The following is a 15,007-nucleotide window of genomic DNA, read 5'->3' as shown; positions in this document are numbered from 1 at the left end:
TTCTACCTTTTGACTGTTATGAATTATTGGCTGTTGTGAACACACGTGTAAGTTTTTGTGTGAGCGTAAAGTTTGCTTTCTTTTTAGGTGTATATACCTAAGCTGGTAAATGCTTGTTCATCATAATTCTCCCTTTATGTTTTTGAGGAACCAAATTTTTTTTAAATAAAATTTTGTTTTCTTTCCCAAACACAGGAATCTCTTACCCCCCACAAATGTATCCCTTACATCATAGTCCGGGGCCTTGTGCGCATTCGATGTGTTCAGGAAGTGGAGAAGATACTTTATTTCATGACGAGGAAAGGCCTGATCAACACAGGCGTTCTGAACGTCGGCCCTGACCAGCCTCTTCTTCCGAAAGATTACCACAATGTAGGTGACGTACCTTTAGCCCCACACCAGTGTGGGTCAGGTTGAATGCTAGTGTATTACTCCTAATCCTAGTAAAAGTCATACCATTGATGGAAAAGTTACAGAAGTAAGATTTTTTTGTTAGTAGAATACATTTCTCTTGAGACTATCAAGCACCTTTCCCCTCGACTGTAGAAAAAGAAAGATTACTTAAGAAAAGTAACATTATGTTCAGTTGGAAAAAAATAACGAAGGAGCCTTAGTGGTGTGGTGGTTAAGCATTCAGCTGCTGACGGACATGTTGGTGGTTCGAGCCCACCTGCCAGTCTATAGGAGATGTCTGAAGTCTGTTCCCCTAAAGACTTATAGCCTTGGAAACTCTAGGAGACAATTGTCTTATGCCCTGCAGGATTGCTGTGGTGGTGTAGTCAGTAGGACGTTATGCTGCTAAACCAGTGTCTGGCCTGTGATCATTCGAGTCCCAACAGCAGCACCATGGAAGGAAAACAGGCAGTCTTCTCCCAAAGGATTTATAACCTCAGAAACCTGCTGGAGAGTCAGCTGTGAGCTGGTTCCAAGTCCAACAGAGTCGAGGGCCATTGTGAGTTAGAATCAGTTTGTTGGTAGTGGAATTAAAAATAGAGGTGATCTCACATTAGTGGCACTTAGTACCCTTCAGAAAAATGAAAACAAAAACAAAGTTCTCATTGCTCTGATTGGATTTTTTTTCCCCCCTTTTTTAAAAAAATGCAAGAAATCGGTCATTGTTGTCGGAGCTGGTCCATCAGGAATAGCAGGTGCGAGGCAGTTGCGTAACTTTGGAATTAAGGTAAGCTTTGGGGACAGATGAGCAGAAGCAGGGGACTAGCCATTCTTTCTGTCTGGGTTTACTAAGGCTTTGAAGCCACTTATTTAGGAGAAAATGCTGATTATGTAATAGCTTTATAGTTGGACTAAAAAAAGATACACAATTTGAAACTGACAGAATATAAGAAAGATGAAAGTAAACATTCCTGTAGCATTGTTATTGACGCAGCTAGGAAGATTAAGTGTTGCTGTTTTGGTCACACATAGTGTGACCCTTGTGTGCCAGAACTGTAACCCCCACAGGGTTTTCAGAGGCTGAGTTTTTGGCAGTGGATTGGTCACCAGGCCTTTCTTCTGAGGCATCTTGGGGTGGACTGAAACATCCCTGCTGACTAACAGTCAAATAGGTAACTCTACTACCCAGGAATATTAACACTATTGAGGAAAAAAATAGGGGAAACATTTTCTTTTTTTCTACAGTAATTTGAAATGACAAATCACAGCACAAAGAAGTTACCATGTCATATATAGTTTTCTGAAACACTGATTAAATTTTCTTATGCAAAGCAGAGTCACCTCCCTCTTCCCCCTTTTATGTGGAAAATAAAAATCTTTTCTTTCGGAAAGCAAGATTACATGAGCCAAAGGATTGCTTAAGGAAGGATGATAATGACTTTCAAAATACTGCACATTTTTAAGTTCGTCTACTTCTCTTTTTTGGTACTTATTGATTTAATTTAGTGTGTTATCTGATTCTAGTTGCTCAAATCAGCCAAAATAGAGACTGTAACCAGAAAATTGTTAACTAATAATCATTAAAATTTTTTAACTTAACCATCCCAGTATTTCTGTGACTTCCTAGGTCTGAAACATCCTCCTATTTTATAACTTATCTTGACAGCACCTTGGTTTTCAGATAGAACTTTGTAAATTATTTTCCAGAGCTTAGTTTTAGGTTTATGGTAGTAAAAAATAAATCACACTGATTAAGGGCATTTCTGCAGTGTTGATTGTCAGTGCTGTCAATAAATTGTGCTCCTACATAGAATGTGATATTTACAGCAGTGAGGAAAATTGAGTGGCTCCTGAGGCTGCTTCTGTACAACCAAACACCTTTTGAGATTTGGTTCCTTGGTGTGGAGGTTTGGGATGACTGTCACAAATGATACTGGTTTAGACCTTGACACTGGTCTATAATTTACCTGGAGCAACAGAGGGAAAAAAGTGAAGAATAGGAGGAAAACATGGAATGTATGGCTGATTGCTTCCTTGAACAACGGTCTGCTTTGCTATGGGAGTAGAATCTGATGACACTTAGCTACCATTACTGAACAAAAGGGGAAAAATAGGCAGAACAGAATTTCAGGTTTTTGTGGACTCTTGACTTTCTGGAGCCATGGAGGCTGGAGGAACTCCTTACCCAATTGCCTTAAGGGAATCTATAAATCCTAAACCAAAATTACTCCTCAAGAGTAAAGATGACATCTTAAAGACTATATCTGACCCAAGCCATGGTATTTTCATTCATTTCATAGATGAGTTAAAGTTGGACAGTAAATAAGGAAGACAAGTGTTTTGTGGTCTTGGTGAACAATATGAACTGCCAAAAGAACAAACAAAACTGTCCTGGAATAAATACAGCCTAGGAAATAGCAAAAAATAAGGCCCCAGGAATAGATGGTATACCGATTGACGTATTTCAGATAACAGATGTTGCCCTGGATGTGCTCACCAAGTTGTGCCAAGAAAGCTGGAGAACAACCACTTGGCCAACTGACTGGAAGAGATCTATATTTGTTCCCATTCCAAAGAAAGGTGACCCAACTGAGTGTGGAAACTACAGAACAGTGTCATTGATTTCACATGCAAGCAAGATTCTACTGAAGATTATCCAAAAACGATTAGAACAGCACATCAGCAGAGAACTGCCGGAAGTCCAGGCTTGGTTTAGAAGGGGTCATGGTACTAGGGATATTGTTGCTGAAGTTAGATGGATCTTGGCTGAAAGCAGAGAATACCAGAAGAATGTCTATCTGTGTTTCATTGATTATGCAAAGGCATTTGACTGTGTGGATCATAACAAACTGTGGCTGACTCTGAGAAGAATGGGAATCCCAGAACATTTAATTGTGCTAATGCGAAACCTATACTTGGACCAAGAGGCAGTAGTCTGGAACAGAGCAGGGTAACACTGCGTGGTTCAAAATTGGGAAGGGTGTACGCCAGGGATACCTCCTGTCTCCATACCTTTTCAACATGTATGCAGAGCAGATTATCCGAGAGGCTGGGCTCTATGAGGAGAATTGTGGCATCAGGATTGGTGGAAGGTCTATTAACAATCTGTGTTATGCAGATGGCACAACCGTGCTTGCTGAAACTGAGGAAGACCTCATGCACTTGCTGCGAAGGGTCAAGGACTGCAGCCTTCAGTATGAACTGAGGCTCAATGTCAAGAAGACAAAGATTCTCACCACTGGACCAGTTGGCAGCGTCAGGATGGATGACGAAGAGATTGAGAGTGTTCACAGCTTCAGTTTGCTCGACTCCACAGTCAACACTCTTGGCACCAGCAGTCAGGAAATCAAAAAGCGTATCGCGATGGGAAAGTCTGCTGTTAGGGACCTCTCTAAAGTACTCAGGAGCAACAGTGTCTCTCTGGAGACTAAGGTGCTCCCGATACAGGCCATGGTATTTGCAATCGCTTGTTATGCATCAGAGAGTTGGACAATGACTAGGGAGGACAGAAGGAGAGTGGATGTTTTTGAGCTGTGGTGCTGGAGAAGGGTACTGAATGTACCATGGACTGCCAGGATAACTAACAGATTCATCTTGGAGAGGATTAAACCAAGCTACTCCTTGGAGGCAAGGATTCTGGGGCTTCGTCTGACATACTTTGGACATGTTGCCAGGAGGGACGGGTCCTTGGAGAGGGACATCATGCTTGGGAGGGTGGAGGGACAGCGCAGGAGGGGAAGACCCTCTATGAGATGGATTGATTCGGTGACTGGGGTAATCAGGATAGAGCAGGGTTTAGGGCTGTTGTGCATAGGGTCGCTGTGAGTCGCAAATGACTCGACGGCACATAACAACAACAACAAATGTTTCTGGAAGCAGAGATGGTGAGACTTTCTCTCACATACTTAGGACACATTTTCAGGAGGATGCAGTCCCTATAGAAAGGCAACATGCTTAAAAAAAAAGGCTCAGTGAATGAGAGGAAGGCCCTCAATGAGATGAATTGTCACAGTGACTGCAAAAATGGACTTAACGAACAGTGAAGATTGTGAGCATGGCACTGAATCGGGAGGGGTTTTGTTCTGTTTTATATAGAGTTGTTATGAATTACAGTCACTCCCATGGCTCCTAACAACATTTAAGGGAAAATCTCAGTGTACTTTTTATATGCTAGTTGATAGAAACTTTTTCTTAATTGATTTGAGAGGAAAGGGTGTACTTTCTTCAGCACACCACTACTTAATTACTCATTCTTGGAATATAGATCATTTTGGGGTCCTTCATCTTCTATTCCCATAGCCCTTGTAAAGTCTTTTCTGTAGTAATATGAAAAATAAATCTAATATGGAGCTTGTTTAGAAGTTTCTTTCTTTGTTTTTATAGTACAGAGAGTCTCCAGCTTAACATAATTGAGTTATGATGAATGCATTTAGGACTGTGGGGGTTTTTTTTTTGGTTTGGTTTTGGTGTATTTACAGACTTCACATATTGCATCACATTCTTTTCTGATAAGATAAATCTCAGATAATCACTGAAGTCAGAACTCTTATGGCAGTTGCTGGAATATGGGAATCTTATCTGTATTTCACTATGGTTATGTGCTATCAGAACTGACCCATAGCTGCTCAGCAGTGGCTATTCTGAGGCAATAAATTGCATTGAATCTTTATTTTCTTGACATTGGGATGCAGTCCTTACCAAAGGCTACATTCCTGATCTTTTGCAAGTGCTTCAAGTCCTCCTCACTTCCAGCAAGCAAGGTCAAAAAAATGTCGAGAAAACAAAGATTCTTACCACTTGACTGATAGGTAACATCATGATGGAAGGAGAAGAGATTGAAACTGTCAATAACTTCCTCTTGCTTGGATCTACGGTGGACACCCTTAGTACCAGCAGTCAGGAAATAAGGAGACACATTGTACTGGGAAAATCTGCAGTTACAGGGACCTCTCCAAAGTATTGAGGAGTAGTGATGTCACTTTGAGTACTAAAGTGTGTCTGATTTAGGCCATAGTGTTTCTGATTTCTTGCTGTGCATCTGAGAGCTGGATAGTAAATAAGGATTACAGAAGAATTGATGCCTTTGAACTCTGTTGTTGGAGAAGAGCACTGAACACCCCATGGATTGCCAAAAGAACAGACATAAATGTCTTGGAGAGAGTGCCGCTGGGGTGCTGTTTGGAGGGAAGAATTACGAGTTTTTGCCTCACATACTTGGGATATGTTGGTAGAAGAGGCTGTTCCTTGGAGAAGGACCTGATGCTAGAAAGGGTGGAGGATTAGCAAAGAAGAAGACCTTTGACAGGTAGATTGATGCAGTGACTGCCTCAGTGGGCGCTTCTGTGTCAAGAAGTGTGAGGATGGCACAAGATGGAATAGGGTTCAGATCTTTATAGGGTCACTATGAGTCTTCCTCAACTCTACAGCATCTGACAACAACAGCAGTAACAATAGTAACAGATTAAATTAAAGGCGATTACCCATCTTTCACCAATTGAGAGCCTTGTAGATTTGAACCATGTGCTTTTTGCTTGGCACTGCCACTCCTTACCCCTGATTAGACAACCACAGCTTAAAAGTCCTAAAGAGCAGTCATATCAGTTAAAAACTTAAGCCATCGTCTTTGCAGTCACCTGAACAGTTACCAGTGCATCTGAAAGCTGGACCATGAATAAGGATGACAGGAGAAGAATTAATTGATCCTGTTGAGTGGTGGTGGTAGAGAAAAGTGACAAAGATCCCATGAACTGCCAAAAGAACAAACAGGTATTTTTCGGAGAAAGTGAAATCAGGGTGCTTCTTGAAGGCAAAGATGGTAAAACTTCATCTCACAATACTTTGGACATGTTGCTAGGAGCAGCTATTCCTTGGAAAGGTGGAGGGTCAGCGAAAGAGGAGAAGACCTCCAATGAGATGGATTGCCACAATGCAAGGGGCTCAAGTGTGTCAGATCATGAGGTTGGCGCATTATAGAACAGGGTGCAGATCTGTTCAGAATGTCACTGAAATTTACTTTACCTGCAGGCATGTAACAACAACAATCTGTGTTACACTTGATGTGATTGTTTTATCTTATTTAGATTTCTAATTACCTGTCTTTTAGGTGACTGTCCTGGAAGCCAAAGACAGAATTGGTGGCCGAGTATGGGATGATAAATCTTTTAATGGTATAGCTGTTGGGAAAGGAGCCCAGATCGTCAATGGCTGCATTAACAACCCAATATCACTAATGTGTGAGCAAGTGGGTTTCTTAAGAATTGTTTTATAGATAAGGAAGAGCACATGATCTCAATTTGCTTGTGTGTATTGTTAATATGCTACTGAAGCAGATAATATAAAATGATGCCTAAGGGAGTTCTTGCCCCATTTGTCCTCTCAGAAAATTAAATAAGAACAAATACTGTTCTCTTCTGAGGAGGTGGAAGTAGTTCCAAGATAGTTCCCAAGGTCTTAAATGTTATTTATGTTATTTGCAGAACTCTTGATTAGTTCCTGGTTTTAGTATTTCCAGATTGAGCAGATGAAAATACAGGATGCCCAGTTAAATTTGAATTTCTGATTAAGCAACAATTGGTTTTTGGTTGTTGTTTTTTTAAAGGATAAGTTTGTGCCAAGTATCACATAGAACATTTTCATGTTTTATTTGGGACAGACTTGTCTAGGCAGTCTGCTGTTGGGAACATCTGACTTTAATACCTCCTACTTGTCCTTTAATGTTATATAAGTTTAAAACAGTGGACCTTAACTCCACTGGAAACACATTTTTCATTACAGTCACCTTCACTTGTGTTTAAACTTTTGAGAAGTCTTCAAGCCTTTGCACTATAAAGTAAGGCTAAGGACCATAAACACCTGCCCTGACTTACCTACAGGTTCTTAAAGGTTCAATTAGAAACAGACCTTGTGTATAGCCTGGGAACTTCCTCCACTCAGTGTTTATTCATTGTTCATCAGAAGTCCACATGGAACCGGGCATCCTGTCTTCTACCTGCCAACCCTACAGTTTCTTTGACAACCTGGTAGGCCCAGAGTTTTTTCTAAGATATTTAATTTACAGTACATTTAGTGTCAATCTCTGCTTTGAATGTTTGTGTGCCTGTGTTCATACATTATAGAGGTCTGTGGAGGAGATAAAATTTTGTTGCAGTGAAAAGGCGGTGCATAGCTATGATGTCTGAAACCTTAACCAGTAATGGCTGAACAGCTCCTAGAGTGCATGGCATAGACGCTGTTGCTGTCACCCTTATATCCTCACAAAACAACCTCATAGCTTCCATGCTGTTTTTGCACTGCCTTGACTTTATTTCTGTTCACCATGAAGCAAACCTAGCTTTATTTTTGGGAGATACTAGGTGATTCTCTCCACGAGGGCTCTGTCTGATTTCAGCTTAGAACCTGTAAATATTTTTTCCAGTGAAAATTTTCACCTTTTCATTCTTATTATTTTTGAAGCTTGGCATCAGCATGTATAAATTTGGAGAAAGATGTGACTTAATTCAGGAAGGTGGAAGAATAACTGACCCCACTCTTGACAAGCGCATGGATTTTCATTTTAATGCTCTCTTGGATGTTGTCTCTGAGTGGAGGAAGGATAAGACACAGCTCCAAGATGTCCCTTTAGGAGGTATGGGGAGAATGGTGTTCTCATTGTGCCATCACAGTCTCTTACTTGAGCTCGATTATCAGCATCGTTCATCCACGAGACTGGATGATGCAGTAGGTGTAGTCCCCACAAGCATTCCTTTTGGGTTGATGAATTCTCCACACTGTTTCTGAGTTACAGGTAGAAGGGAGCTCAGAACTCTCGTGGGGTCTCAGATACTTGTGTATGTATGCATCTGTCAGCCTTTTTTTAACACTCGCTGATGTTATAAAAACTAAATGTTTGATTTGAAGTTTCTCGGAGGAGCTTACTCTTAGGCAAATGTGGTAAGCAGTAAGCTCTACATGAATAAATAACTGGTTGCTTCCCAGTCATTTCTGAACCATGGCCATCACGTATATTCAGAGTGAAACTGCTTTCCATGGGTTTTCATTGCCAGACCTTCTTTGGCATCTCTGGGTGGGCCTGATGCACCGGCCTTTAGATTGTTGCTGTGCTGTACCGTTAAGTTGGAAACAATTCATATATGACCCTCTAGCTGTTTTTCAGAGACAGCAATCAACCAGGAATTGATTCCCCATCTTTCTTCTAAGGAGCAGTTAGTGGATTTGAACCACCTGCCTTTGGCTTGGCAGTGCAGCTCCTTATCCCTAGGCCACTCGAGCTTCCTAGGCTTTTGGCTAGTAGTCAAGAACTAAACCATTTACCCAGGTAAGCTTGTGAATAGTCGCCCATTATTTTTGCTAGGCCGGGGGATCTGTATGCTCAGATTTTTTTCTCTTTTTCTTTTCTTAGGGCACCAAGTTAATGTTTTCTTTTTGCCTCCCACCCTTCGCTGAGCATATTTTGCTGAAGAATATTATATTATAATCTGTGGGTATATTATAGTCTGTGGGTACTAATTTTCAGTCTTTAGGTTTGGGCCTTAAACAGGGTATACTTAAAACTTGTTAGAAACTTGCTTTTTTTCCTATGAGAATATGAGACAGCTCAGATTTTACCGTGATTATGTAAATTGATACTTAGTTTATAATCTCATGACCTGAATTTGTAGTTCTTAAAGGCTTGTTGGGTACCTTAAAATGTCAGCACTTGGGACTGAATTTGCAAGATATTAATTTGTATTAACTGTATTTTTATTTCTCTAAGGATTTTCTTGGTTTCTTCGTGCTGCTGTAACAGAAATACCCCTTGTAAATTATTTGGATGAACAAGATTGAATTTTCTTAGAGTGTCAGAGGCTAGAAAGCCAAGTTTTGGGTGATGGTTCTAGGAGAAAGTGTTCTCTGTTGGTGGGGAATACTTTTGGATATTTCTTAGCTCTCCAAGTGTCATCTGTCCTTCCCCATTTCTGCTTGCTTGCTTCTCTGGCTCATCTGCTCCTTGTATATATCATGTGATTGGTTCAAGATGCACTTTGTTGATAAAGCCTCAAGATTCTCTTCCCGGTGGGAGTTACAGTGACACATATATGCAGAAATTGAGATTTTAATGCATATCTTTCAGGGGCACAGTTCAGTCCATAACATGTTCTCAGTTCATAATGACAACAGCTTCTCATTCTGATTCAAGAGAAACCTAGTAACAGATACTGTCTCTCTCTCTCCCTTTCTCCTTCTCCCTCCTCCTCCTCTTCCTCTCCTCCTTCCCCTCCCAGTCTACCCCCCTTTCTTTCTGTCTGTCTCTTTGTCTCTGCTCTCCCTGCCCTGAAAACCTCAGCCTCTGCGTCTCGGAGGTCTGACCCACACTCATGTCACCTGTACTCAGTGTTGATTACTGAACAGTCAGAGAAGGTTTTTAGGAATTTACTTGTTGGTGGAAACCTCATAATCTATTGTGTTAGCTTTGTAGACCAGGTTCTGATGAGGTTGTGAAAATTGTTCCTGGGCTGACTCGCGGAACACCCTCAGGAGTTGAACATTTTACATGTGTGCTGACTTCTTTACTCTCCTTTCAGGGTCACAAAAAATACCAATGAAATAGTTTTTTGTCTCCGCCTCACATTTAAAAAAAAAAAAGGGATTCCGGGGGAAGTCACCAATACTTACTATAAGAGTAGTTGTTTCCTCTAACTAATGTTCTTTTTAATAACTTTCTTGGTGCTTTTCTTTATAGTTCTTTATAGTTTGTCAGTAGCGTGACTGACTGCGGTCTCATCTTGTTGTTACATAGCTGAGAAAACCAAAATCCAAGTATCAAGGGACTGAAAAGGAGTCCTGGTGGTGTGGTGGTTAAGACGTTGGCTGCTAAGCAAAAGATTGGTGCCTTAAACCCATCACTCACTCCAAGGGAGAAAGAAAGAAAGAAAGCCTGCTTCCATAAAAGTGACAGCTTTGGAAACATATAGGGCCATTCTACTCTGTATTACAGGGTCTCTGAATTAGAATTGGCTCGACAACATTTCATTTTTAAGGACTAGAGGTAAATCAGTGGAGGGGAGAGGTGACAATCTGCTTCGGTATATTTATACATGTGCTCCAGACTTTCTGTGAGTCAAAATTGGCTCTGGGACCACAGGTATAAAGGTAATTCACAAAACATGTGTAGGAAAATCTTTAAATATTTATGTACGAAGCCACAAGAAGGACTGTCTCAGTCTGTGTTCACTTCATTTTATCTGTTATTCTAGACAACCTTGGTTCTTTCCCCCTTCCCAAAACATACCAAAAAATAGAAGAGTACACATGAGGAGGAGGGAGTTGAGTGGGATGGGATTGCTATGGAAAGGCACCGAAGTAATGATAATAAGAAACAATCCAGTGATAATCAGGACACAGGTCCAACCCATATCCAGAGGTTCCCTTGGACAGCTCTGTAATAATAGAGTGTAAGAGTTGAAAGTTTTAATGAGAGCATTAAGTTGTCAAAAAAGTTAAATGATACTTGAGTTTGGTCTAGCAAGCATTGAATTCTTCATAGAAGCTTTTGTCTGTGTTGGATGATTGTTGTCACTAATGGTTGTCACCACTGGGAAAGTTACTGAGAAGTAACCTGTATATCACTGGAAGTAGAATAGTCAGCCTGGAAGCTGGAACTAATAAACAAAAAACCACTGAAGAATCCAAGACAGTAATTGGAATGTTATCCCAAGGCTCATGGGTATGTGTGTAAAGAGAGCTTCAGGTGAAAGGGCTAAGTCAGTGCCGGGATTATAACGAGACATGATTGCTGAGTCTTGCAGGACCCAGGTGATGTTGGATTGTAAAGGAGGGTTGTGGTTGAGGGAGGAGGGCATTTAGTTAGGGAGTGTGGTTGTAATTACTAATTGTGGAGCTGGTGTTTACCACGACAGGACTGAGCAGCAGTACAGCAGAGCTTAGAAGAGAGCAGGTATAGATACTGAATGAAGGGTGACCCAGCCTTATCAGGCTGTTGTTTGGAAAATTGATTGCTGGTTGCCCGGTGTTAGTGGTGGGCACTATCGAGTGCGTTGGGATTTTTAGCAATCCCATGTACAGGGTAGAACTGTTGCATGATAATAATCTTTACAGAAATGGATTAGAGAGGCCTTCTCCTCTTGCTGGAACCACTGGATGTGTTTAAACCAGCAGCCAGGTGCTTAACCATTGCACCACTAATGCTTCTTACATAGACAACACCCACTGCTCTCAGGTTGGTTTCTGACCATAGTGTGACCTTCCATCTGGTTTCTGAAGCGCGACATCCTTATGGGGGGAGATTGACATCTCTCTCCCTACGTGGCTGTTGGATTCAAGCTACTGACCTTTTGGTTAGTAATAGGGAAACTAAAGAAATAAGGAACTCAATAGGGAACTATTACTTAAGGGAACTAATAATTAAAGATGTTGAGGCAGGGAGTTGAAGTGGTGAGAGTCTAAATTGGAATATTCTTGTTGGAGATGAATAACAATAGAGTATTCTACTCGTTGCCATTGAGTTGGAACACATTCACAGCCGACCCGCTAGTGTGTATTCAAAGGCTGTATACTGCATAGGAGGCGATTGCCCATCTTTTTCCCATGGAGCACATGGTGGATTCACACTGCTGGGGAGGCACCATTTTTGCTTTAGCAGCGCAGCTCCCTACAGGGTGCTCTGTGGAAGCAAGGATGGTCAGGCTAGGTCTCACATACTTTGAACAAGTTGTCAGTCCTTGGAAAAATGCATCATGCTTAGAAAATGAGAAGGAGTCAGTGAAAGACAAGATCCTCAGAAAGGTGGATTGACACAATGAATGCAGCATGGCAAATTGTGGGGAGCAGCAGAGGGCAAGATTTTCGTTTGTTGCTAGGGAGGACCCTCTGTGTCAGAGTCAGCTCAACAGCACCTAACAGCAACTTAGTTGGGGTGAGATGTTTAACATAGTAGCTAGTCGTGGACTTGATTTTAAGGTGATGGTGATAGCACTGACCAGTGGCAGAATTCCCCTCTCTCAGGGTGTGTGTGCCTTTATCTTGAGCAAAAGAAGAAATTGTTTCTTCCTGAATCAGAAATGAAACATTCCAGCTCTGTTTCCTGAGAGAAGTCAGCCTTATCATGATGCCCTTCCCCACCCCAGAGTTCACTTGAGGAAGGACTTGGGGATTTTGAGGGTTTTGTGGGGTAAAAGAGATGAAAGCAGTGGTGAAGGAATTGGAGAATCATATTAAAGCCACTTCTTTTTTTTCTGTTCTGACACATTTATATTACAGAAAAGATGGAAGAGATCTACAAAGGTTTCATTAAGGAATCTGGTATCCATTTCAGTGAGCTGGAGGAACAAGTACTTCATTTCCACCTCAGTAACCTGGAATACGCGTGTGGCAGCAACCTCTACCAGGTGCGCTTGGGTCTGGGCAACACGAGCGTTGACAATGTTGGGTTTTTGTATATGTGTATTTATTTATCTATAATATGGTCTTCGCAATCACTTGTTATGCATCAGAGAGTTGGACAATGACCAGGGAGGATAGAAGGAGAATTGATGCCTTTGAGCTGTGGTGCTGGAGAAGAGTATTGAGAATACCATGGACTGCTACGAAAACAAACAGATTTGTCCTCGAAAGGGTTAGACCGGGTGGCTCCTTGGAGGCAAAGATTCTGAGGCTCCGTCTAACATACTTTGGACATGTTGTGAGGCGGGACCGGTCCCTGGAGAGGGACATCATGCTTGGGAGGGTGGAGGGACAGCACAGGAGAGGAAGGCCCTCTATGAGGTGGATTGATTCAGTGACTGGGATAATTGGAATGGGAGTGTCAGAGACAGTGCGATTGGCACAGGACAGAGCGGAGTTTAGGGCTGTTGTACATAGGGTCGCTATGAGTCGCAAGCGACTCGAGGGCACATAACAACAACAACAACATAAAAAAAGTGGAGTTAAGTCTGCTTTGGTTAAGCAGGAAACAATGATCTTGCAGCTTAACAGTTTGGAAAACAGAACTGACAGCATATTAACCCAACAGGGGTTTATTGTTTTTTAAAGAAATGGAAGCTTTTCTTCCAGTCTGGCCTGTGAGGAAGTTCTATATGTAAACCTGAACAAAAGAGGACTGTTGGGCTGAACTGGGAAGGAACTTTCTGCCTCCCCCGGCCTCCTTCACTTGTTTGCCACTCAGACCCTGAGGGCGTCCTTAGAACCTTGGAGTCCTTTTTAAAAAAAAAACCTAAAAATACAGCACCTGTGCAATTCTGGTTGGAGATTTTTGCTAAAATAAATGTAAGAGGGCTAAAATCTCACCTAACTTCTTATGACCTAAATATTACAGCCTTAGATTTTAGGTAGAGCCTCCTCCTCTGTGGATGACTTGTGATTTTGTTAGTCCTCTTTGGGACCTTTCCTTTTCTCTTCTACTCTTCACTCTGGTTAGAATAACGCAGTTTTTCATGAGTTGTGCCATGTTTCAATCTCTTAGTACATTTCCATGTTGCAGACATAAAATTGGCATGTTATATGTATCTTGTTATATGCCATTTAGTTGGAACTGCCTCGTGTCTGATCCTCTGAGGTTTGTCAGAGGCTGTAAATCACTTGCTATGTGTCAGAAAGCTGGACAATGACAAGGGATGATAAGGACAGTTGATGTCTTTGAGCTATGGTGCTGGAGAATACCATGGACAGCTAAGAGAACAAACAGGTTCATCCTGAAGAGGGTGAAACCAGGCTGCTCCTTGGAGGCAAGGATTCTGAAGTTTCATCTGACGTACTTTGGACATGTAAGGAGGGACCAGTCCTTGGAGAGGGACATCATACTTGGGAAGGTGGAGGGACAGTGCAGGAGAGGAAGACCCATGATGAGATGGATTGATTCAGTGATGGGGTAATAGGAGAGAATGTGTCGGGGGCAATAAAGATGTGCCCAGTATAGACCAAGGTTTAAAGCTGTTGTACATAGGGTCGCTATGAGTCGCAGGCAACTTGATGGCACATAACAACAACAGCAACAAAAATCACACGAGAGGAGATTGACCATCTTTCCCTGTCAGAGTAGCCAGTACTGCCTTGGGTTAGCTGTGCAACTCTTTACCCACTAGACCGTCAGATCTCCCGTATTTATGTATGGGATTCATCAAATCCAGTTCTACTATCATGGAATTCCAACTTGCCACTTATTGGCATATAAAATTAACTTGTCAAAACATGTACAGGCAGTCTCACAGAGTTTCATTCCTAAATCTTTTAAGTCTAATTTTTACATAAATTGATACAATTAAACATGTATAGGCACATGGTTCTAATCTCCTAGCAGCTCCATGAGAGAAAGACATGCAGTGCCCTCCCTTGTGATTATCTGCTTCTGAAAACCTGCTGGAGGGTCAGCTATGAGTCAGTAATCACTTGGCAGCACACAACAACAACATAAATATGATTTGTGTATAAAAATGGTTAGTCAAATGTTAATACATAATGTGTTTTCCTATAAACATTAAACACTTCCAGATAACCTGAAACATCTTTAACAAAATGATACAGCTTTGATTCACATCTCAAAGTAGTACCTGTTTGTTATTATAAACCTTTGTGTCTACCTCAGGTTTTAACTTTTTTTAAATTATTGTTGTTATTAATTTCA

The 15,007-nt window shown here is 41.4% G+C and overlaps 1 protein-coding gene across 1 annotated transcript in view; it reads left to right on the top strand.

Moving 5' to 3' along the window:
• Positions 1-15,007, top strand: part of KDM1B (lysine (K)-specific demethylase 1B) — a 60,301-nt gene that overhangs the window by 26,489 nt on the left and 18,805 nt on the right. The window contains exons 9-13 of the mRNA XM_006888689.1: positions 196-372; positions 1,106-1,180; positions 6,497-6,634; positions 7,846-8,017; positions 12,649-12,776. Of these exons, the coding sequence (XP_006888751.1) occupies positions 196-372; positions 1,106-1,180; positions 6,497-6,634; positions 7,846-8,017; positions 12,649-12,776 (690 nt within the window). The remainder of the gene's footprint in view (positions 1-195; positions 373-1,105; positions 1,181-6,496; positions 6,635-7,845; positions 8,018-12,648; positions 12,777-15,007) is intronic.

The sequence above is a fragment of the Elephantulus edwardii genome, unplaced genomic scaffold (genome assembly GCF_000299155.1).
Source record: "Elephantulus edwardii isolate Elephantulus edwardi_28Jun2011 unplaced genomic scaffold, EleEdw1.0 scaffold00070, whole genome shotgun sequence".
Classification (NCBI taxonomy): domain Eukaryota; kingdom Metazoa; phylum Chordata; class Mammalia; order Macroscelidea; family Macroscelididae; genus Elephantulus; species Elephantulus edwardii.
This window is presented reverse-complemented; position numbering and strand designations above follow the sequence as displayed.